General features: G+C 43.2%; 1 protein-coding gene across 1 annotated transcript; it reads right to left on the bottom strand.

The window, feature by feature from the left end:
* Positions 143-21112, bottom strand: MYLIP (myosin regulatory light chain interacting protein). The gene is made up of 7 exons (XM_018039180.1): positions 20799-21112; positions 19552-19742; positions 8159-8344; positions 6472-6669; positions 5651-5815; positions 4280-4700; positions 143-1720 (listed from the first exon to the last, which is right to left on the bottom strand). The coding sequence occupies exons 1-7, from the start codon at positions 20883-20885 to the stop codon at positions 1631-1633; spliced, it is 1338 nt and encodes a 445-aa protein (XP_017894669.1). The 5' UTR covers positions 20886-21112; the 3' UTR covers positions 143-1630.

The following is a 22170-nucleotide window of genomic DNA, read 5'->3' as shown; positions in this document are numbered from 1 at the left end:
CAGTTAGAGCCAATACTCTGAACATTTTCAAACTTCCCATGAAGGACCACAGTAGATACTAACCAGGATGTTATCTGTGTTCTTTTTAAATGATTAAAAACTGGCTTAAATGACAATCACTATGACGATACAAACACCCATGTTTGCTTTAAAGTCTTTATTATCCTGAATATAAAAGACAGAAGTCCTCTAGGATATAACAGAGTTCTTTATGTGGAAACATTATTTTTTACAAGTGAAAAAATAAATACCTCTTGGAATAAAGGCTTATATGCTAATATGTGCCATAAAAAAGTAGAGTTTTAATATTTGACAAAATGTCTGTGCAAAGAAACAAATGCATAAACACATTACTGCTACATTAAGGCAATATGGAAAGTATACTCAGAAATCTCAGTAAAGTGACAGTGTAGGTTTCTAGCTTTAACGTAGCTAGTATTGCACCCAATAAGGTCACCTAGGTTTCCCAACATCCTAGAAAACCCACAAGCTGACCAGCGTCCAAAATTCCCAAGTGGGAGTGGAAAAACATGATTAAGAATACAGAAACAAACAAACAAAAAACCCGAAACCTCTCTATAACATAGAGGGACAACAAAGAGTTAATACCTAAGCATTTACTACCAAAAAAGAAAAAAAGCATATAATATCTAGGACATCTATGATAAGGCTATAAAAGGCTTGATGGATCAAGCGAAAGCAACCCCACTGGGTGAAGCTGGAGCAGGGTGCATGGGAGAATTCACGAACCACCCCATTTGTATGCCACGAAGCGTCATCTCGGTGAACAATGCTCTCCCTTCCAAGGAACATGCACTCCCTTTTCAATCTTAAAATGTTCCCCCAACTCAAGAGGCCCAAGGAGTGCCAACTACTACATAGAAATCGTCTAACTAAACTGGTAGCATTCTATCACTGAAAGGCTTGGGGATGTGGTAAGAAGAAGGGAGACGGAAGGGACAGGAATCCATCCATGTGGAGTGATCTGCTTTCCACTAGCCAGACTGGTTTAAATCTGACAACTTTGTTGCCCACTTTAAAAAAAAAGTTCCCGAATCGATTTTTAAATCTGCTTGCCTCCCAATCATTTTGAACAAGTTAGAAAAAACAGAAATGACATTAAAACGATGACTATCTCTTTAAGAAAAATTTTCCTATTAAAAATGTCCAGAGCTCCGTGACCCATACAAAAAGAACCAAGTAAATCCTTAAAACAAATTCTTACAAAATTGGCTGCAGGTAGGAAACTTACCTTGGGATACATTAAGGAGACTTAAAACATCATTTTCTAAAAGGTACCCACTTTAGGGTTAGGCTGCCACTTAACTGATGTCAAAGATTTTTCCTGATTCCTTACTTGATCATAAAAAGAAGGAAAGTCCAAGGAATGTATCTGGGTCCCAGAGCTCCTCCTGGTCACCACCCAGCAGGTGCTGATTCTACACATGGTACATTTTGGCGGTGAGAAGTAGTTATATTCTTTCTATTCTTCCTTGTTGGTTTTTCTTCCCCTATACGTTGCATGGCAGATGGGTGTTGGAGTATTTTTTCTCTCCACAATCTATCTCTTTTATAGCTTATACTAGTGCAGTTCATGGAGACATAGCATGTCCTGTAAGTGCACAGCAGATCAGATCACAGTTAGGTTGAGAAGACTGGTGTGTGTTGGCAGGTAGACGTGCTGGATGTGGTCCACCCGTGATCTGCAGACGGGACACGACTGGAAAAGAAGCAGCACTACAGGTTAGGACACCTTCTCGGATCTGTGTCTTCAGTGTTTACCTATGGTACCTGTTACAGTGCATTTTCTAAATATGCTGTGGTCACAATTATTTCTAGCTTTTCCCTGGGAGAGATCTTTGCTTTCTGACCAGTTTGTAAGTTTGCACTTGACAAAGGATTAAAAATAAAGATGATAATACACATATACAATGGAATATTACCCAGCCATTAAAGAGAATGAAATAATGCCATATGCAGCAACATGGATGGGCCTAGAGATTGTTAAGTCAAGCAGAGAAGGATAAATATCATATGACACCACCTATGAAAGTGAAAGTGTAGTTGCAAAGTCGTGTCCGACTCTCTGCAACCCATGGACTGCAGCTCACCAGGGCTCTTCTGTCCATGGAATTCTTTAGGCAAGAATACTGGACTGGGTTGCCATTCCCTTCTCCAGGGGATCTTCCCGGCTCAGGGATCTAACCTGGGTCTCCTGCATTGCAGACGGATTCTTTACCATCTGAGCCACAAGGGAAACCTGACATCCTTTATAGGTAAAATCTCAAAAGAAATGATACAAATGAACTAAGTTATAAAACAGAAAGAGACAGACTTAGACAATGAACTTATGATTGCCAGGGGGAAAGATGGGGAGCAGGGATAGTCAGGGAGTTTGGGATGGACATGTACACAATGTTATATTTTAAATGGATAGCCAACAAGGTAACCTACTGTATAGCATAGGGAACTCAGTTCAATGTTGTGTGGCAGCCTGGATGGGAGGCGAGTTTAGGGGAGAAAGGATGCATGTCTATGTATGGCTGAGTTCCTACACTGTTCACCTGAAACGATTACATTATTAATCGGCTATACCCCATGTATGGATGTGAGAGTTGGACTGTGAAGAAGGCTGAGTGCCGAAGATTTGCTGCTTTTGAACTGTGGTGTTGGAGAAGACTCTTGAGAGTCCCTTGGACTGCAAGGAGATCCAACCAGTCCATTCTGAAGATCAGCCCTGGGATTTCTTTGGAAGGAATGATGCTAAAGCTGAAACTCCAGTACTTTGGCCACCTCAGGCAAAGAGTTGACTCATTGGAAAAGACTCTGATGCTGGGAGGGATTGGGGGCAGGAGGAGAAGGGGACGACAGAAGATGAGATGGCTGATGGCATTACTGACTCGATGGATGTGAGTCTGAGTGAACTCCAGGAGTTGGTGATGGACAGGGAGGCCTGGTGTGCTGCGATTCATGGGGTCGCAAAGAGTCGGACGCAACTGAACTGAACTGATACCCCAACACAAAATAAAAAGTTTTAAAAGTAAGTAAATAAAACTAAAGATTATGAAAAAGTATAAACTGAAGGAAATTAATCAGGTTTTCAGTCAGACTCTAAACACGGCACAGTGAGTGAAATGATTCTGACGGTCTTTTGCTGTGAGATGAGACTATAGTCCCCACATGCGCTGACTATGAAGCCTCGGGCAGGGATGCAGGAGACCCAGAGACCCTTCCAGAGACTGTGTCCTTGGCTAGTTGGCTTGGACAACATCACTGGGTGGATGCCACATGGCCAGGGAGTATGGTTGCTCCAGTCACAGGACAGTCACACACCCCCACCCCCACCCTGGGGCTGGCCTCTCAGCAAGCAGATCCCCTCCTCAATCACAGGGGGAGCCTTAGGTGTGAGGATCAGACAACGTGGACAGAAAAAGGCAAATTCACGACCACTCCTGGGGAAAAAAGTGTATTGTATAGTCTAAGGAAGAATGCAGGCATCCTCTTGGCTCATGTGTAGCCCTAAAAATAGTTCTGAAATTAGCAGCTTCTTAAGGACTAGAAGTTATTTAGGGCTAATTTTACATAAAACCACAGCGACATGTAGCTAACAGTTCTAGGGGATGAAAACAAACTGAAAAAATTTTTGTAAAAGGAAATGCAAGGTGCAAGAAAGGAAAACCTACTATGTAAGAGGTACTTTATTTTGTGTACAAACTTTAAAAGTAGTTTGACTTGCTAACTGAGAGCCAATCCAAGGGGACCTGAGAAACACAGTTGGTAATAAAAGGAAATGAATCATAAATAATCAGGCAACAACCTACTGTGAGTTAACTATCACCCAAAACTCTAAGAATTCTTCCCCAAATAATAAGTAAGTAAAAGACACCATACTCCTAAGTGTCAGGAAGCAGAGAAAACATGAAATGGAAAAGGAGTTCAGCCTTCTTTTGGGAGATCTTGTTGGAAGATCCAGCCCAACGAGATGTCTTACCGTGTAAATCTGATCCTCGTTTCCAGGACTGGAAAGAAGCCTGTAGTTTACTAATTACATTGTCGAGAAAAGTGTGCTAATCTATACTGTTTTCTAAGGGCCACACCTTCCTAGTCACCAAATACAAAGACCTTCCCCAGGTGGACATGGACATTTTCCATCAGTGCCTCCACAAGTCAGCACCTGGCCCGTGGCAGCCAGCTAAGCAGCAGCCCCTCACCTGGAGCCATGTGGACCCTCACCTGGAGCCAGGCAGCCCCCTCACCTGGAGCCAGGCGGCCCCCTCACCTGGAGCTGGGTGGCGCAGCCCTCGCAGCACACGGTGTGGCCGCAGGGGCAGAAGGCCGAGTTGATCTCACCCTCACAGCAGAGCACGCACAGCATGGCCTCCTTGAGTTTGCGCAGCTTCTCCTGGAGGGCGCGGGTCTGCTGGCAGCCGAGGCCCTCGCAGCTGCTACAGCTGGTGCTGCTCTCTGAGGACTTCAGGGGAGAGTTTGGGGGGCTGGGGTCGCTTCTGGGTAGGAGGTCCACCACACCCGCGTTATATAGAGCCCGCCTGGCGTGGTCATATGCCTCCTTGGAGGTTCTTTTAATATCGAAGACATACTTCTTGCCCAGGTTGATGTTTTCATTCAGAAAGAGAGAAGCCAAGTGGCCCTTCAGGTCTCGGCTGTACTGCATCATGACGGCACTGGTCACCGTGTCACACCTACGGACAGAGACGCAACACCCACCTCAGTGCTGACAGGCCTGGGTGTCCCCACGAGCTGGACCTTAAATGCTGCCATGAATAGGGAGGCTCATGTCCGCAGACATTTAACATTCTTGTCTGCATGCATGAAGATAAATCCTTCCAGTCTCGCATGTGTTAAGCATCTCAATGATGCCACCTCTATGCTTCCCAAATGTCTCCTGAGAAAGGACCTCTGGTTGGGCAGCGGTGAACACAGAGGGCACCTCCACCTCCACGGACAGTAGCTACAGTCGAAGGCAGCTTATGGCGAGAAAAGGGACGTTTTTCTTTGTAACCTTGGATTTATGCTAAAAATTTCTACAAATTTTCCATTCTGCTTCACAATGTGTCTATTTTAACATAAAATAGTTCGGTTGCCTGCCAATTACATTTTGTAGCTTTTGATTTTCCAAATATTTGAGTCAAATCACAACACTAAAGCATCCTCAGAAATGAGGGAATCAATATGGTTATCGAGGGATCCTCATTACACACTGAGGATTCAGAGCAGCTACTCTCCCAGGGAGGAAAAACAACTTGGGTTATCCTGCAGGGAAAGGGCAAAACACAAGGGCAAAAACAAGCCCTCACTGAACAAGCCCTCACTCAGAGTTACCTTGGTCAGGGGGTGGGGAGAGTGGGGGTGGTGAGGAAAGGGGCTAAGAGATGAGCAGTGGAGCGAGTCTGTGCAGCTCACACTCACACCTTCCACGCCACATGCACATGTTCTGAAAGAAAAGCAGGACAATGTTGAGAAGGACCCCTACTAGGGCAGAAATGAAGGGCTCACAAATAGCCGATTTTTTAAACTCTGTACACGGTTCACTGACACAATGATCCCAGGAATTGTAGGAGGCTTGCTGTCATCTGGAAACCTCAGCCCCGAGGCAGACCCTGGGGTTATGGAGCACAGGGAGGGTACGTGCCTGTAAAACGCGTGTGTCTCTGTGATGGCTCGGTAGAGCCCACTGGCCGCCCTGGTGCTGATCATCTTGAACAAGAGCACGATGCTGTTCCCAGACTCCTTGGTGACGGTCAGGTACACGTTCTTCCCTGACTGGGTGGCCATCTGCACCACGGGGTAAGCGATCCTAAAACGGGGGAAGAGAAAAGTAAGCCAACTCAGGGGAGGTCCGCCACTGCGCAGGCACCTAGTGAGGTTCCCATGGGCCGTGGCCCAGCCATAAAACCAGATGCTCAGATAAGACCATCAGATAAGCACTCTGCTCGCAAGTTATAAAGGTTCATTGAAAAGCACTTGGGGTAAGTGAAGAGGAGCTCTAGAGGGAGTTTTGGGGGACTGTGTGTAGGTGAAATGAGATTTTTATAGCGATGAATGACATTTGAGAAATATTAACTCCGCCACATCAGTACACTTAAGCCTGCATTTAAAAAAAATAATGGAATGGTTATCAAGGCCTGAATAAAATTAATGTACCTACCCCAAATGAAACATGCTATCCCTAAAGGATGACTGTTTACTATCCCTCTCCACTTTCTATTTTCATGATCAGAGCTACAAGAGTATATACACACTTGAAGTGAAGTCGCTCAGTCATGTCCAACTCTTTGCGACCCATAGACTGTAGCGTACCAGGCTCCTCTGTCCATGAGATTTTCCAGGCCACAGTACTGGAGTGGATTGCCATTTCCTTCTCCAGGGGATCTTCCCAACCCAGGTCTCCCGCATTGTAGACAGACGCTTTACCGTCTGAGCCACCCTAAACAAATTTAAGACCTGGGATACCTATTAATTGGGCTGAAGTCATCTTTACAAATGGAGATTCCTTCAGGTCCAACCCCAATGAGGAGCTTCTGCCCCTCGCTGTCCCTCACAGAATGCCATTCAATGCCGTAGTTTTCCATTGCTGACACAATCTGCAAAACTTGGTATTCGGCTGAAGCCTGGCTGGTCCCCTCCAGCTCCTTATGCTTTGCCACAATGCTGTAAGACACCAAAAGGCCAGAGTGTACAGAGAGGTTAACTGATGCAGTCTTCAGAGAGAAATCTATTATTTCTACTAGTGAATTAGACTGACACTGTCATTTACGAATCATAAAAACTTAAAGCTATATATTATTGATGTTTCATTTAATTAGCAACCTTATTGTAAAATACTTTTAAGACACTGTTCAAGATCTCAACTATTAAATATTTAGTAGAAAAAACTACTGGGGATGCCAGATGAGGATAAATTAAAAGAACAGAAAATCTCTAAAAATATATGTAAGAAATTTATACCTAGGAATGGCTCATGTATTTGTCTAAGTTTACTTTCTAAGTTTCACTATAATATAGCATTATATGGGATTGATTAGGTCATTTGGAACTTAAATATGCAGGATTTATTTTATCTATTGGGGTGGAACAGCCTCCAATATAGTCCTTAAAGATCCCCACCCCCTGGTATCCACGCCCCTCTATAACTTCCTTGAGTTATGAAAAAAAGAAAGTGAAGTCACTCAGTCGTGTCTGACTCTTTGCGACCCCATGGACTGTAGCCTACCAGGCTCCTCAGTCCATGGAATTTTCCAGGCAAGAGTACTGGAGTGGGTTGCCATTTCCTTCTCCTGGGGATCTTCCCAACCCAGGAATCGAACCCAGGTCTCCTGCACTGCGGGCAGACGCTTTACCGTCTGAGCCACCAGGAGGCCTTCCTTGAGTATAGGCTGGATTAATGACCTGCTTCTAATGAACAGATTATGGCAAAAGGGATGGGCTGTCACTCAATTCTGAGATTAATTTATAAAGACTCCATCTTGGGTGTTCGCTCTTGCTCTGACCGGACTGCCTGTCTTGGGGGAAGCTAGTCACCATGTTATGGAAAGAGGCCCATGTGGTAAGGGCACAGGCCAGGCAACAACAAGCCACCTGAGCCCAGCTGGAAGCGGATCCTTCCCTCAGCTGGGCCCTCGGAAGAGGGTGAACCCCATGGGCAGCTTGACTGCAGCCTCCTGAGAGATCCGCAGCCAGAGAACCTAGGCAGGCCACGCCAGACTCCTGACCCAGAGAACTGTGAGATGATCTTTCCTGTTTGAAGCCACTAAGTTTTGGAGGGCAACTCATTACCCATGAATAGATAATTAAAACACCTATGTTAGGTCTCTTGATTTAATCCTTTCTGGGATGAAGGAAAGGTCAACATACCCGATAGATGCTCTAAGAGACTTACATTCTTAAAAGGCCAGAGACTTTATAATTTCTGTTACACAGCATTTTGTATAAGGGCATTTATTTGTGTGGATTATATTTTGTGTAAGTTTCTCAGAGAAAAGGATAAGAATCTTTTGAAAACAGTTGGTTAGAGTGGGCAATGGTCTAGTCTCGACCTCACAAATTACCTGTATCTATCATAGTTTGATCTTTCTCCTGGAGATTCTTATAAATCTGCTAGATCCATGACAACAAACAGGAACCTGAAGTGAGGCCTCACCTGTTCAAGGTGGCACTAGAGAGCTCCTTGGCACACAGCTCCTCGTAGCTGTACTTGGCTGTGTTCTGGTTGTAGTCCCCAAACTTTGTCTGGGCCAGGAGGGCGCTGAGTTCCACTGCCTGCTCTGGGGAACACTGGAGGTGGCCTGCCAGGAGGGCTTCCTTTATATGCAAGAAAAAGATATGCCTGCAAAGCAATATGAGAATGAGGTTATGCCGGGGGACTAACATGGTTGTCAGACGCACTGTGTGGCAATTCCATAATCCCTTTTAAGTAAGAAAAACAGAGCAGGGTAGAAAGTTACCTGGGAAATGCTTACACTTACAGACCTTTTATTAAAATTATGAGAAGTAAGGCAAAATAAGTCTAAGGAGTACATACACACATAATAATTATATACACGTTTCTGCATTATACATTTCAAAAGAAATGATCTTAATCAGAAAAATTTTTTCTTGATGTGTAATTGATATCTTATTCAAATGACACTCAAATCTCTCGTTTTCACCTGAACTTCTCTGCTAAGGCTCATACGCAAATGTGCAAGAGCTTACAGACTTCGCCCCTAGGTGTTCTTCAGTATCCCAATTTCACCTTGTTCGGAGCCAAACTGTCTTCCTCTCCAAACCCACTTTTTCTCCCAGTGGAAACCAGAGAGTGATTTGCTATTTTTACCACACACTCAATCTTGATTCTTCATTTTCTTTCTGCCTAATTTCTATCTCTGAAAATTCTTTTAAATCTAGTTCCGTTTTCCCTGTTTTTACTTCCTCTGTCCTACTGTAGCTCTCAACTGTCAGAGAATTTACAATAGCCCCTAGGCTGATCTCTCTTCTAGACTCTGCATGAATCCATCTTCCAAGCTGCTTGCTTCTGATATGGACTTGCCATTCCTCTGTTCAGAATCCTTCAAGACATCCCCATTGTTTGCCAAGGAAGCACACTGTCAGCATGAACCCAGACTTCTCAACGTCTTGCCCCAGATTTCCAGCCATATCAGGTGGCACTAGTGATAAAGGACACGCTTGCCAATGCAGAAGACATCAGAGACGTGGGTTCGATTCCTGGGTCGGGAAGATCCCATGGAGGAGGGCATGGCAATCCACTCCCATACTCTTGCCTGGAGAGTCCACGGACAGAGGAGCCTGGCAGGCTACAGTCGCAGGGTCACAGAGAGTCAGACAGAATTGAAGTGACTGAGCAAACACACGTGCACTCTTGTCATTCGCTCCAGCCACTATGCCCCAGGAAAGGGACAATTCTTTTTTTCTGGAAAAACCAAGCATATTCACACTCCCACATCTCTGGTCTTGCTGTTCCCTCTGTCCTGAAGGCCACTTTTCCTATCCCCTCATCTGGATACCCTTCTGTCTAATTCACACACAAACCATTTAGCTGCATGTAAACTGACTTTCTAAGTGCATCTAACATCAGAGAGTTCTATAAATGTACATAAAACTACACACTGTCTGCAATTAGTTTATAGTCCCATCCTAGTTCCATTCCATCTGACCCTGTCCTAACTGTATGCAACACTGCATTCCACATTTACCAAAAAGTAAGTGAAACTTAGAATCCTTGAAAACTTCAGATGTTGTTACCTGACAATTTGTATTGCCTAAGACTCTGAACAGAGTGTTTAAACTGTCATAGACAGATTGGCCAGGGTTATGAAATTTGTCTCTGGCAAATGCAGAAGTATAACTTTCCCTGATGACTCAATACATCCTTTCCAACATGCTGAAATGCCACACTACTCCCTCAATTAACAAATGAATTGTGATCATCATTGTAAAGCTCTGAACAAGGCTCCTAAACTCAGCTTCCCCCTTCAGCTGGATATCCTTATTCGAGTCCTCAAGTCACTTTTATTTATGTTAGTCTTGTGTCTGACATCCAGGTAGAAGGTATGAGAACAATGCAAGGCAGGAGAACCTGAGGCTAGAAAAAACAAGGAGGGGCACTGCTGAGTGTCTCAAAACTTTGGGCTGACAAGAGCCATTAATCCTCCTTTAAAAAATGCTTAAATTCAACATTTTGTGCCTTCTACAACGATAAAGAAATGTTTAAAATTATCAGACTCTGCCAAACACTGCAGTGTTTTTTTTTTTTTCATTCAAAGCCCCCTATGAAGAAATCACAGTAAGAATGCATAATAGCACTGAGAGAACACAAGCATGGTTTTTATTAAACCAAACATCTGCTTGTCTTTAAAGTATTTCTGACATACTGCTAAACTGAGAAGGGGGTCCCTACTGGGGGAAAGAAATGACTACAAAAATAACTTGTTTTGAAATATCCAAAGACTGAGATCTAGCAGCCCCATAAAATCTTGGTGTTGCGACACTGCTTCAGTCCCCAGAAGGCTTTTTAGACAACCATTCGGTAAACTTCATCTTGGTTTACGTACCTCTGTCTCTGCAGTCATCAGAGGACATGCTAGCAGCAAACAAAAACCTCAGTATATGCTTACATTAAACAAGAAAGCATGTGCTGAAAGATTTTCAAGGGTATCAGCCAAACTAAGTCTTCTCGATTTAATCACTGCTTATGTGAAAGTGTCTTTTAACTGATTTCCTAGGTATTAAGTTAGGGACTAGTATAGCCGGCAAAAGAAGAGGTTCAAAATCAGTCCAATTTCTTTTTCTAAACTATCCATGCCAACTTCTAGACAGACAACTGCCAAAATCAAAGGCAGAAAAGCAATAACAAAATATTAACAGGTGGCCAGCAGCCTGACAGTAACGCTGATCCTTTCTCGGCATGTGAGTTGGAATTTTTAGAAAGGGGGTGGAGGGCAATAGCCTTTTCTATATACTCCACATTCTAGGCTGTACTGCGACTGCTACCCTCTTAAGTACAAAAATCCCCCTCTTTACAGAAACTTTCTGGTAGGGCACTTCATGCATTTTGCCATTTCATGGCAATCAAGCAACCTTTTCAAGTCAACAAGTCCGTCATGCATCGTCTCTGTGCCAAGCCCTATGCTGGAGTTCTGGGGTTCAAGGGTGAATATATGTGATAGTTCCTCTTTTGATGGAACTTACAGTCTTTTGGTGTGAAGGAAAGTATCCTATCAAAATAACTCAGGCTGCAAACTGGCACTTAGGTGACAAGTTTATGCTCTCCAGAAGAGCACGTGGAGCAGCGATAGCAAAGGTCACAGCGGCGGCAGGCCATCAGCAGACTTTATTTAATGTGTTCTTCCCAGATGGAGGATGACAGGGCGTGCAGAACCACTGACAGCAAGGAATCCAGGGATGGCTCAACAGTTAGGGGTGGTTCTGAGTGAAGTATTTTCTTCTATTTTCCCTTGAACTATTTGGCCTGTAACTGACTGGTTCATGGATTTCACCCTCTCCCTTTTCTTAGGCTGGGTTAAAGGTTACCAATATTCTCAAAATAAGTAGATGTGTTCAAAGAAGTCAGACCTGCAGTGAATTGCCATTTTCTTTTTTCCAAAGATCAAAAGTGATTGGCATATCTAATTCAATTTAGGCTACATGCTAGAAGCATAAACAGAAAGAAAGCCTTTGAACAAAATCATGTCTTAAGCAAATGTCTATGAATATATCTTAACAGACAAGCTCATTTTCTAAACATTCCTTTGGCTGCACCTTGAAATTCATGATTCTTCCAGTTTTACTCAGTTACTAAGAAACTGGATACTTTCAGCATAGGATGGGGCTTGGAAGCCCAAAGTGAAAAATTACCAGCTAACTCATGTTTTTGCATTCATGAATTCACACTTACTGCAGCATTAGGGAAGATTAAAAAGAAAGAAAATAGGAATAAATATGAGGATATATATTTTAATTTAAAAAAAGAGCCACACATCCTTAATACGTTTTGTTTAGAAATATGTACTTAGAATTTCCTCTATTTTTAAAATGAATTTCTTTCCACAATTTTAAGCCATAAAATTAGGTCTTTTAAGAACTGTAATCAGAATACTCTCCTCTAAACCGTGCCTTGTCTCATAAAGAAATCATCTAATAATCAAAGCAGAATTTTCTGCAAACCAATCGGGAGTTGTGGATCTGTTCATCACAGACAGTTACTCTCTATTACTGCCCTCCAGTTATCTTGCTGGTTATGTAATTTTGAAAAGCTTTTCATGACACAAATAATAAGACAACTATATCCACATTCACTATTAAACTCCAAATGAAGTAACCAACTAAAACATCTCTAAAATGGCTGAAAGTGAAAGTGTTAGTCGCTCAGTTGTACCTGACGCTCTGCGGATATGGACTGTAGCCCACCAGGCTCCTCTGTCCATGGAATTCTCCAGGCAAGAATACTGGAGTGGGTTGCCATTCCTTTCTCCAGTGGATATTCCAGATCCAGAGATCGAACTCAGGTCTCCTGCATTGCAGGCAAACTACTAAATAGTTATTTTTAAAAACTCTCCGGTCCCAATAACTGAAGTGAATTTCTCCCCAAGAGACTGACTGAACCTGGCTCTCCATTTTAACAGCTGGTTAGTCCCTCACAGAGTGAGACACCCACTGAGGTCACCTGAACGCGAGCCTCAGTTCAATGAGTCATTAAACCACAAGCTCTAACTGCCAGGTTATATTTTAAAATTATCTAACCACAACAGAATTGCTATATGTTTGTTTTATATCTTAAACTCCAGAGCAACAAAAATCAGTTCAAGATGGATCCAGGCCTAAATATAAAAGCCAAAATGGTAATAATTTTAGAACAAAACACAGGAGAGTATCTTCATGACTTGGAAACAGGCAAAGGTTGCTCAGAATGCAGTCAGCAAAAATCATAAAAGAAAAAAGTGCATAAGTGAAACTTAACCAAAATTAAAGACTTCTTCCGGTCAAAATGCATTAAAAAAAAAAAGACCAGCCAAATCACAAGAAAAAGGTACACATATAAAACAAATATCTGATAAAAAACTGGTATATACAAAGAACGTGTGCAGCTCAAAAATAAAGGCAACAACTAAAGTAAAAATGGGCAAATGACCCGAACAGATATTTCACAAAAGATGTTTGAAAGGCCAATAAGCTGATGAGAAAGTGTTATTAATCAATAGAGATGTAGAAGTTAGAACTACAACGCGCTAGCACTGTAAACCCAGCAGAAGGCGGGCAGGAATGTGGAGGAACTGGCCCCCCCACACACTGCTGACAGGAGCACAGAATGGTACAACTGCTTCTGGCAAAGGTCTGGCAGTTACTTGTAAGTTAAACAATTACCTCTCTCTATGACCCAGCTATTTCAATCTTATTTACTCAAGAGAAATGAAAACACATGTCTACAAAAAAAGACTTGTGCTTGAATGTTTATAGCAGCTTTCTTCATGACAGCTGGAAAACAGGTGTTCATCAATGGAGTATGGATAAATAAACAGCAGTGCATAATACAATGGAATACTATTCAGCAATCAACAGCAACAAGTCACTAATGTATACAACAAGACGATGGGTCTCAAAAAATTTATGATGAACAAAAGGAGCCAGACACAGAAGAATACCTACTGTGTGATTCCACTGACAAGAGGTAGAACAGGCGTAACTAATCTATGTCGGAAAAACATACAACCTGGTTGTGGAGTGAGGTGGGTGGAAGTAGGGAAGGAGAGTAGAGAATGACTGCAGAAGGTCATGAGGGAACTTTCTGGAGTGATGGTAATATTCTAAATCTTAAAAAGGGTTTCATTTAAACAGGTACATCTATTTGCCAGAACTCACCAAGTGGAATATTACGATTTATGCATTTCATCATATAAAATTTTATATTGAAAGAGAAAAGAACTATAGGCAAAGACTGAGTTCTAGTTAACAATATGCATAGTGAACTATTTAGGGAGATATCTACAACTTATTTTGAAAGGTATTAAAAAATTGACTGATAGATGGGTAGAGGGACCAATAAGTGGATAAATATGTGATAAAACAAGAATGTCAAACTGTTAATAGCAGAATCTAGGTGTTTTTGGTGTTCAATGTAAAAATCTTCAACTTATCTGTACATTTGAAAATCTTTATAGTTAAGACGTTGCGAACATACTACTAGTAATAGGGTCAAGGTTCAGAATTCAAATGAGGAGCCACAACTAAAATGAACCATCAACTCTAACACATTTCATGGAAAGTTTGCAACTGAAAAAACTGTCACAGCCAGTAATTACCAAGTCAGGTCTCTATTCAGGCTTAAGGAAATCTTTCTCAAAGCCCAAAATGTAAAATGGGAATCACTGATAAATTTGCTTCCTCCTCAGGCTCTAAAGCAGTTAAATGGTAAGGAGGGTACAGGTGAGAGAAATTCCTCACTTCAAATTGATTACAACTCACTCCAGAAAAAGTACCTTGAAGCATTAAATCTCACTTCTAAAAGGTATGATTACTCACTCACTGGAGATAGCTGTCCCTGGGAAAATAACAATCCAGGCAATCGCAGAGTTTAAGAGTGTCAACTACAATCTCTTTCTCAGCAATCTAGATTAGAGGCCTGGAATCAGGGACACAACTCAGAATAAATATACCTGGAACCTAATCCCACTGGTCACCCTGGGTCTGACCCTTGCTGCTGCTGCTAAGTCGCTTCAGTTGTGTCTGACTGTGTGACCCCATAGATGGCAGCCCACCAGGCTCCCCCCATCCCTGGGATTCTCCAGGCAAGAACACTGGAGTGGGTTGCCATTTCCTTCTCCAATGCATGAAAGTGAAAAGCGAAAGTGAAGTCGCTCAGTCGTGTCCGATTCTTCTCAACCCCATGGACTGCAGCCCACCAAGCTCCTCTGTCCATGGGATTTTCCAGGCAAGAGCACTGGAGTGGGTTGCCATTGCTTTCTCCAGGGTCTGACCCTTAGTGCCCTCTAAATAGTCAGATTTTATTTATAATGACATTCAAAATGAAAAATTCATTTTGGCTACAAATCAATTTCTCAATGTTCTCTGATATTTTATATGTATATATAAGTATCAGAAGTTCAAAAAGAGATGAAGGTGCCCAGGTGGGCATCCTGTGGCTAAAATAAACAGAAAACCACACAAACATCCCATATTCTGAGCAGAAAGACTTAATAAATTAGAATTCAGAAATGTAATTAATACTTTCTTTGAAAATAATATACATGTCTGTTTTTAACCTTTTTTACTTTCCTGGGGCCAGTGTTATATTTGGGTGTATCAAAAAAAAAAAAAAAAGAATGTGTTGTTCCACTCTTAGACATGTAATTGATATAAAAAACATAATATTCCTGCAACGCATCCTATGGAATTTACCCACCATGAATCACACAAAGGTAAGTTCTGTAATCAACATTTACCCTCATGACAATGTTTTATAAGATTCTGAACATGATTACAGGCATGGGCTAGGGTCAATGTGATTCAGCTGTGGACTGATTTGAGATTATCACCTCATCTCTGCCTATAGTTTATATGTGGTATTTGCTTTGTGGGTTTCAGTGATGCCATCGTTCCTGAACTTTCACATGTCTAAGTGATTTTTGTTGGGAGATGGGGAAGAACTGAATTTAATAAGTATCAAGGGCCTACAAATTGGCTGAAATTAGATAAAGCTGGCCTGCAGCTTGAAAACTATCTGAACTTCATAAAAGGTCCAGGTGGGTGGCAGTTCATCCTTGATAAGAACAAACAGCTACAATGAACAAATGGCTTTGAAGAGGGGGCGAAGGAAGCAAGCAAACAGAAGAATGCCAAACACTGAGCAAATTATTAATCAAGAAGAACCGCTAGAAACTGTTTAATGATGAGATTTCTTTTAGATCATCTCAAACTTTTCAGGTTATAGAAGCAAACTGGCAAAGCATGTCAATATCTACAAGAAAATGTGTATTATCAGTATCAGTTAACCCCATTTTTACTGACTTCCAAGTTCTTAATTCATTGATTCAGCAAATATTTACGCACCAGCTACTTGTTAGACTCTGGGGATACATGGTTGATCAGCTCCTTCTTAATGGAATTTAGATTATTAGAGTAGCTGATGATAAGCAAATGGTCACAAAAGTAAATGAGTGCTACACATTCGTTAAACGTTGTAGAGGAAAGTGGCATGATGTATTAGGAGAGTTCAGTCTCCTCAGTGGGCCTAGAGAAGGCTTTTCCAAGGAGTGATGAGTGAGCTGGGGCCTGCAATCACACTCATCACTGCTCACAACTTTAAGACCCTAATGGGATGCGACATTCAGGATTACAACATTTCCATGAACATGTACTTTAGCATTCATGGAGTGCTTGTATGGGGATTGTTCTCTGGGATAAAGGATTCAGGTGTTGGTGAATCTTAACTAAGAAGGGTGCCCCCTAGCAAAGAACACAGAGCTCTGCTAAAACGTGGCAAAGTCAGGAGAAACAGAAGGGTTTTATTGGCAGTGGATGGTATAAATACCTACTATCCCTGAAGCATATAATTCTCTAACCTCTGGTTTTGAAAATGTTGACAAAATCTGGTCAGAATTGCTGTGAATAACCAAGAGTCTCTGAAAGGTAAGAATTTCAAAGATCACTGAGATTTCAGATCCATTTTCAGAATATATTAGTCTCACGTTTCGTTTTAATCCACAGAATGGCAAACATCTGCTGAAAATACCTGCTGTCTTCCTCTCTGAAATGTTCCAGCTGAGTCTAAACAAACCTCTCCGGTTACTTTCCAGAATTCCTCATTCAAGAGCAAACAAAATAGTCTGGGTAAAGAATCAAATCTAAAATTAGGCCACATCAGAGACCAGACTAACTCTATTTCCCTGTCTAAGCAGACACTGGAAATGTTTTTTCTATCTTCAGAGAAATGTTATCTAGAAAAAAGCATTAGAAAAGTGATATGAAGAGAAATAGAAGCCAAAGGAAAAAAAAGAAAATCGGCTAGAAGGGATCTTAGAGAAACTCTTTCAGGGTATTCAGCAGGTCTCAAGTCTTAGAAGGCTGTTTACGCCAGTGGTTGGTGGCTGAGCTGAACCTAGAATGCAGGGCTTCCGTGTGGCCCCTAGGACTCTGCTATCAGACAGGCCTTTCCGCCTGTCATTCTCTAGCAGCCTCCCTAATTTGATGCAAAGTAATGTATGAACTGCCCCCCCTTAGGCCAGCTCTACTGTAAGCAGGCTGCTTTAATTGTCCATGGAGGACAGCTTGGGCAGGATATTTCAGCACCATTTAATAAACTGTCCAGACACTTCCAGTATACTAAGTGCACCCTCATGACTTGACTGGGAGATGCTAAAATAACACCTCTCATAACTGGACTGGCAAAGCTGAGCTTACTCACTATGTAAATAGATCTATTTTACTTCCATGGCATTTTATACCAATATTTTATAACAAACGATTAAACATCAAAAACATTAATCACCAGCTTTACTATGTTAACATTAGGGGAAATAAGTGTTCCTGTTCTGTAGTATCTGGCACATAAACACAATGCTAACTATAGCAAAACTGGGCCCAGCACAACTTATGTTCCTAATGAAAAGGTACAAAGCTAATTATAAATCACTTCATCTATAAAGCTGAATGTTATATACAATTTAGGTGGCATTTCCTTAAAATTCTGTTACTTCAGACAATCCCACAGAAAAGTAAAATACTAATATTTTAAAAATCAAAAGTTTAGATCACCTGAATTTTTTGGTATGATTTCAAATGGAATGAAAATCAATTAAAATTACTGAGTCTAACCAGGTATGTGCATTCTTTGAGTGCTATTAGGCTTGAATCTCAAGAGTCAAAGTCAATTGAGTCAATAAAGTAGGAAATTTAATTCCAATTCTAATTCATAAAATGTATTTCTTGCATGAATAAAATGGATTTGATAATAGTTATTAACTCTATTATAAGAAAACACAGGTAAAGACTGTCTGGTAGCAAACTGTAAAATCTGTAAGCATTTATAATACGAATGCACATGTTACACTGTTATGACTGCTATCATTTAATGATGTATTTAGTCTTCCAAGCTTCTGCAGATTAAAAAAATAAATTTGTGTCATCAAAATAGATTTGTAAATGGAGGCCCTGAAATAACTGCAAAATCCGGATAAAACTAAACAATGAAAATTCCAAGAGGTTGTGTTTTATATATATACATATATTTTTTTCTTACTCTATTGCAAGTTATCAAACTGAACTGCAAAGTAGAAGCATTCACAAACCAGCTTTAAGTTAAAAAAGAAAAAGTGCAACCTATCCTGATGTCATACAGACAGCTAAGACATTCTTAAACATGGAATTACTTGAATATTTTGCAAGACATTTTTAGAAGCACTAAGAATTCAATATACTAGCTTCTCTCAGATACAAAATTGAACATTTCCTTCACCCTTTAAAGCTCCATAACAAGGCAAAGCAGAGATTTCAAACTCAAATAAACAGTATTTCAAAATGTGTGTCTAGCCATCCTCTGGTAAACGACCAAAAAAATAAAATGACATGCTAAAAATTGCTAAAGAATATGGCTCACTCATCATTACTCAAAACTGTCACACTCACATTTTTTATGGTCGTGGCAAATTTCCAAGCCAAAGTAGGAAAACACTAAAACTAAGATCCAAAGTTTGCTGTGTTTAAAAGTAGTCATTTTCCATTTTTTAAAAAAGTAAATATACCACTATAAGATTTAGGTCTCCTGCATTTCAGCAATAAATATTAAACACCAGTTTCCTAGCTTAGCTCATCCTTGAGAAAAGTATTACATCTAGTCCAGGGGAGAATCCATTTTCTGTTTGAAAAAGGAAACCACACGCTCCAATTGTCTCGTACTACTGGTAGCTTTCTAGAAGTAGAGAGAGAAATTTAGCAATCTAAACTCAACAATCATGTGTAATGTGTTTGTGGGGTAGCATGTTACTACTGGTGTTAGACCAGTTTTCTTAACTGCATTTGCAAGAAACTGAAAAACTTTAAAAATTTGGAAAAAGAGCTCTTTGCTACACACTGTAATCTGACACTAGGCTGAAGAAGTTGACCAAGTTTAAGTAACCCAAGAGGAACTGTTTCCTGCTTTCTGTTAGAACAGTCTGCAATGACCTACAGTAACACTGCTGAGGCAGAGGTTACTATCGGGCAGTAGATGCTGTTATCAGGAAGTCAGTTGGGTCTTCTTTCTTTCTTTTTAAGAATTTTTTTGAGTTGTGGCGCTGATCTCAAACGTTTGTAAGAATTCATCCCTGCTCTCCCATCGTTTATAAAGACAAGAAAAATACCACAAGAGCTGGAAAATGCACCCCTGGGCAACTATGCTGCTCTCTTTTCACCTCAACAAAAGAACTGTGCTATGGAAAACTTCTAAGTTATGAACCTCTGTATCAAAACAAACCTGCCTGTGAGCATCTCTGGGAAGGTGCAGTGGCTCTCCCTAAAGGGAATCAAAGGTCTATTTGACATTGGTTTATTTTAGCATCATTTTACCTAGTCTGCTCCTGTAAGATGAGATGAGGCTCCACGAAGAACTTGACTCTCAGTTTAAGCCGGTAAGGGGCTAGCCCATCCATCTGCTGGGAGATCCGGTTTCTCAGATTTAGCCATAAACTTTCACCTTTGCTACCCGTAAACTGCAGTCCAAAATAATCAACTTCTATAATTCCCAATCTCCTGCACACCTAAAACAAAAATGAATGCAGCATAGATAAGCAAGCGGTCCATGTGGTCAAAGCAAACCAAGACTCCATCTAAGATTCTTGCATATGTTTTAAAAAAAAAAAAACATATAAAGTTCAACAACGGTGTTACAATTCCTGTTGTAGGCTATAAGAACAAAGTTCTAAGGCTCCAGTGATGCTAAACCACTAGTCGTGGTATAAGAGGCAGGCACAAAAGGAGTTCTCAAAATGCAGCCTTCCAGAAAGCCTGAGGAGGGGAATCCACGGGGTATTTCCCTTCTTATTCCAATCACTGGAATTCCCTCCACCAGCACAATCTGCACAGCTGATTTGGCAGCTTATTATCTGGACAATTTTAACCATCTGGGTTCCAAAAAAATAAACACACTGAGGAAACACGCCACAAGTGTCTGCTAAGCTTTACAGAAGGCTTTCCAAACACATCTCAGGTCGAGGTGGGTTGAAGGCACAGCGTTTCACTTGAGAGCAAATCCTGACGTCTGCCACACCGCTAGGCGCTGTTTGGAACGGTTTTTCACTCCTAAGGAAACGCGTGTGCTGACAGACAACCAAGGAGTTTATGACCCAAACCCACCGTCCCCAGAGAATCGGGAGAGGCAGGGAGGTGAACCGGCCGCTTGAGAAGCAGTGAGAGGCAAGGGGCCCGGCTTGTCTGCCCAGCAACCTGAGGGACCTGCGACCGCCTCCGGCCACCTCATCCCGGGACGCAGGTGGCGCCGCCGGGCCCCGCGGGGACGACAGGCAGCCTCGTGCACACACCACCTGCAGCAGGTGTGCCGGGCCGCTTTCTTCCGGCAGAGTGCCGGGCTGGGGGACCGGGTGGCAGGCCCGCGGCCCGTCGCGCCCCCGCCCCACCCCCACCGACGGGCCACCCCCGCGCGCGCCAGGAAGGGGGCCGCGCGCCCCTACGGCCTCGGGAAGGAGGGGGCGCAGGCCGGGCGCCTGAGGCGCACTCCCCACTGCCGCCGCCGGCACCACCGCGAGGCCCCCCCCGACCCCGGCCTCAGGGGGCCGGCAGGGGCCCCCGGTCCTCACCTGGTTGAGGCAGTCCTCGCCGTTGGCTTTCGCCTCCACCTCCACCTCCATCAGCACTGCGTCCGGCCTCGTCACATAGCACAGCATGGCTGGGGCCGCCGCTGCTGCCACAGCCGCCTTCGTCTTTGGTGTGCGCGGGGCTCAGACTCAGCTCCGGGATCGGCAAGGCTGGCCCCCGGGAGACGGCAGCCCTGCAGACCCCTGCCCTACGCCCCGCAGCCGCCGCGCACCAACCCCCCCCCCCTGCCTCGCCAGCCCGCGCGTCAGCCGGCGTCCCGAGTCCCGCGGCGGCGCCGCACTCCAGCAGCCCGACTGCCTGCGCCGCGACGGGGACTCCTCAGATATAACGGCCCCGCCCCCCTCGGCTGGGCCCCCCCGCCAATCACGGCGGCCCCGCCCCTCCGCCGCCGCCCAGCCAGCCAATAGCGGCGCCCGCTCAGCCGCCGCCCGCCCTCCCAGCGCCGGCGGAGTGTCCCCCCGCCCCCCACGCCGGCCGCCCCGGAGTTGGCGGCTCGCGGGCGCCGGAACGCTGTGAAGAGGAGGGAGGCCCCGGAGCGCAGCCGCTGCGTCTGCCCGCTGGGCGACGCTGCTCCGAGCCCGCGACCGCCTGGAGCTCCCGAGCCTTTCTGACGAGCTTGAATTTACAGTGATTAACCGTCTGCAAGCTGCTGCTATTCTTTAGAAGCCTTGGGTTGCTCCAATAGCACGTTTCAGGGGTGAAGGCAGAGCAGCTCCAAAGCTTGAAAAAACTCTTGTCTCTGGGGTTTGCCACAGTAACTGGTTGGAAGGCAGAATTCTTGTTCATTATTTTAGATCTCGTCGTTGAAAAAAAAAAAAACCAAAATCTGAGTATAAAAGTTTGTACAGTTGTTCTTCAATAAAGCAAGGAGTTTCTCCTCTAGTGCTTTCTCTATGAACCCTCTCCGAAGGCTTCTGTTTACCCGTTGTGCTGAATCAAAACACGGTTCAGGGCACTAAGGCCCTCTCTTAGGTTGCCCATCTTTGTCTCACGCCCTGTCTCATTTGTTCATTAAACATTAATTGAGCACCTGCTCCAGTGCCAGCCCTCTCTCTCAGACAACCAGGTGTTATCCTCAACTTCAGGGTAAGGGACTCATCTCAGAACCTCTATAGAAGCTATTAACGATTTAAAGTCTCCAACTCTTCCCTCATTTACCACTTGTTTTCTTAGCCAACACGTTACTCAGCCTACATCTTTGGTTTCTTTATAGGAGAAGCCAGAGATGTGGCTTTCAGCCTTGGACCCTTGAAAACTGACTTCTCTCTGCAGCTCAGTGTTTCATCAGGCAGATGGAGACTCTAGTGTCTGTCCTGCCTTCCCCCAACGTTGCTGGGAAGAGCAGCAGAGGCA

Source organism: Capra hircus, chromosome 23 (genome assembly GCF_001704415.2).
Source record: "Capra hircus breed San Clemente chromosome 23, ASM170441v1, whole genome shotgun sequence".
NCBI lineage: Eukaryota > Metazoa > Chordata > Mammalia > Artiodactyla > Bovidae > Capra > Capra hircus.
Note: the sequence above shows the minus strand (reverse complement) of the source record. Positions and strands in the feature narration are given on the sequence as shown.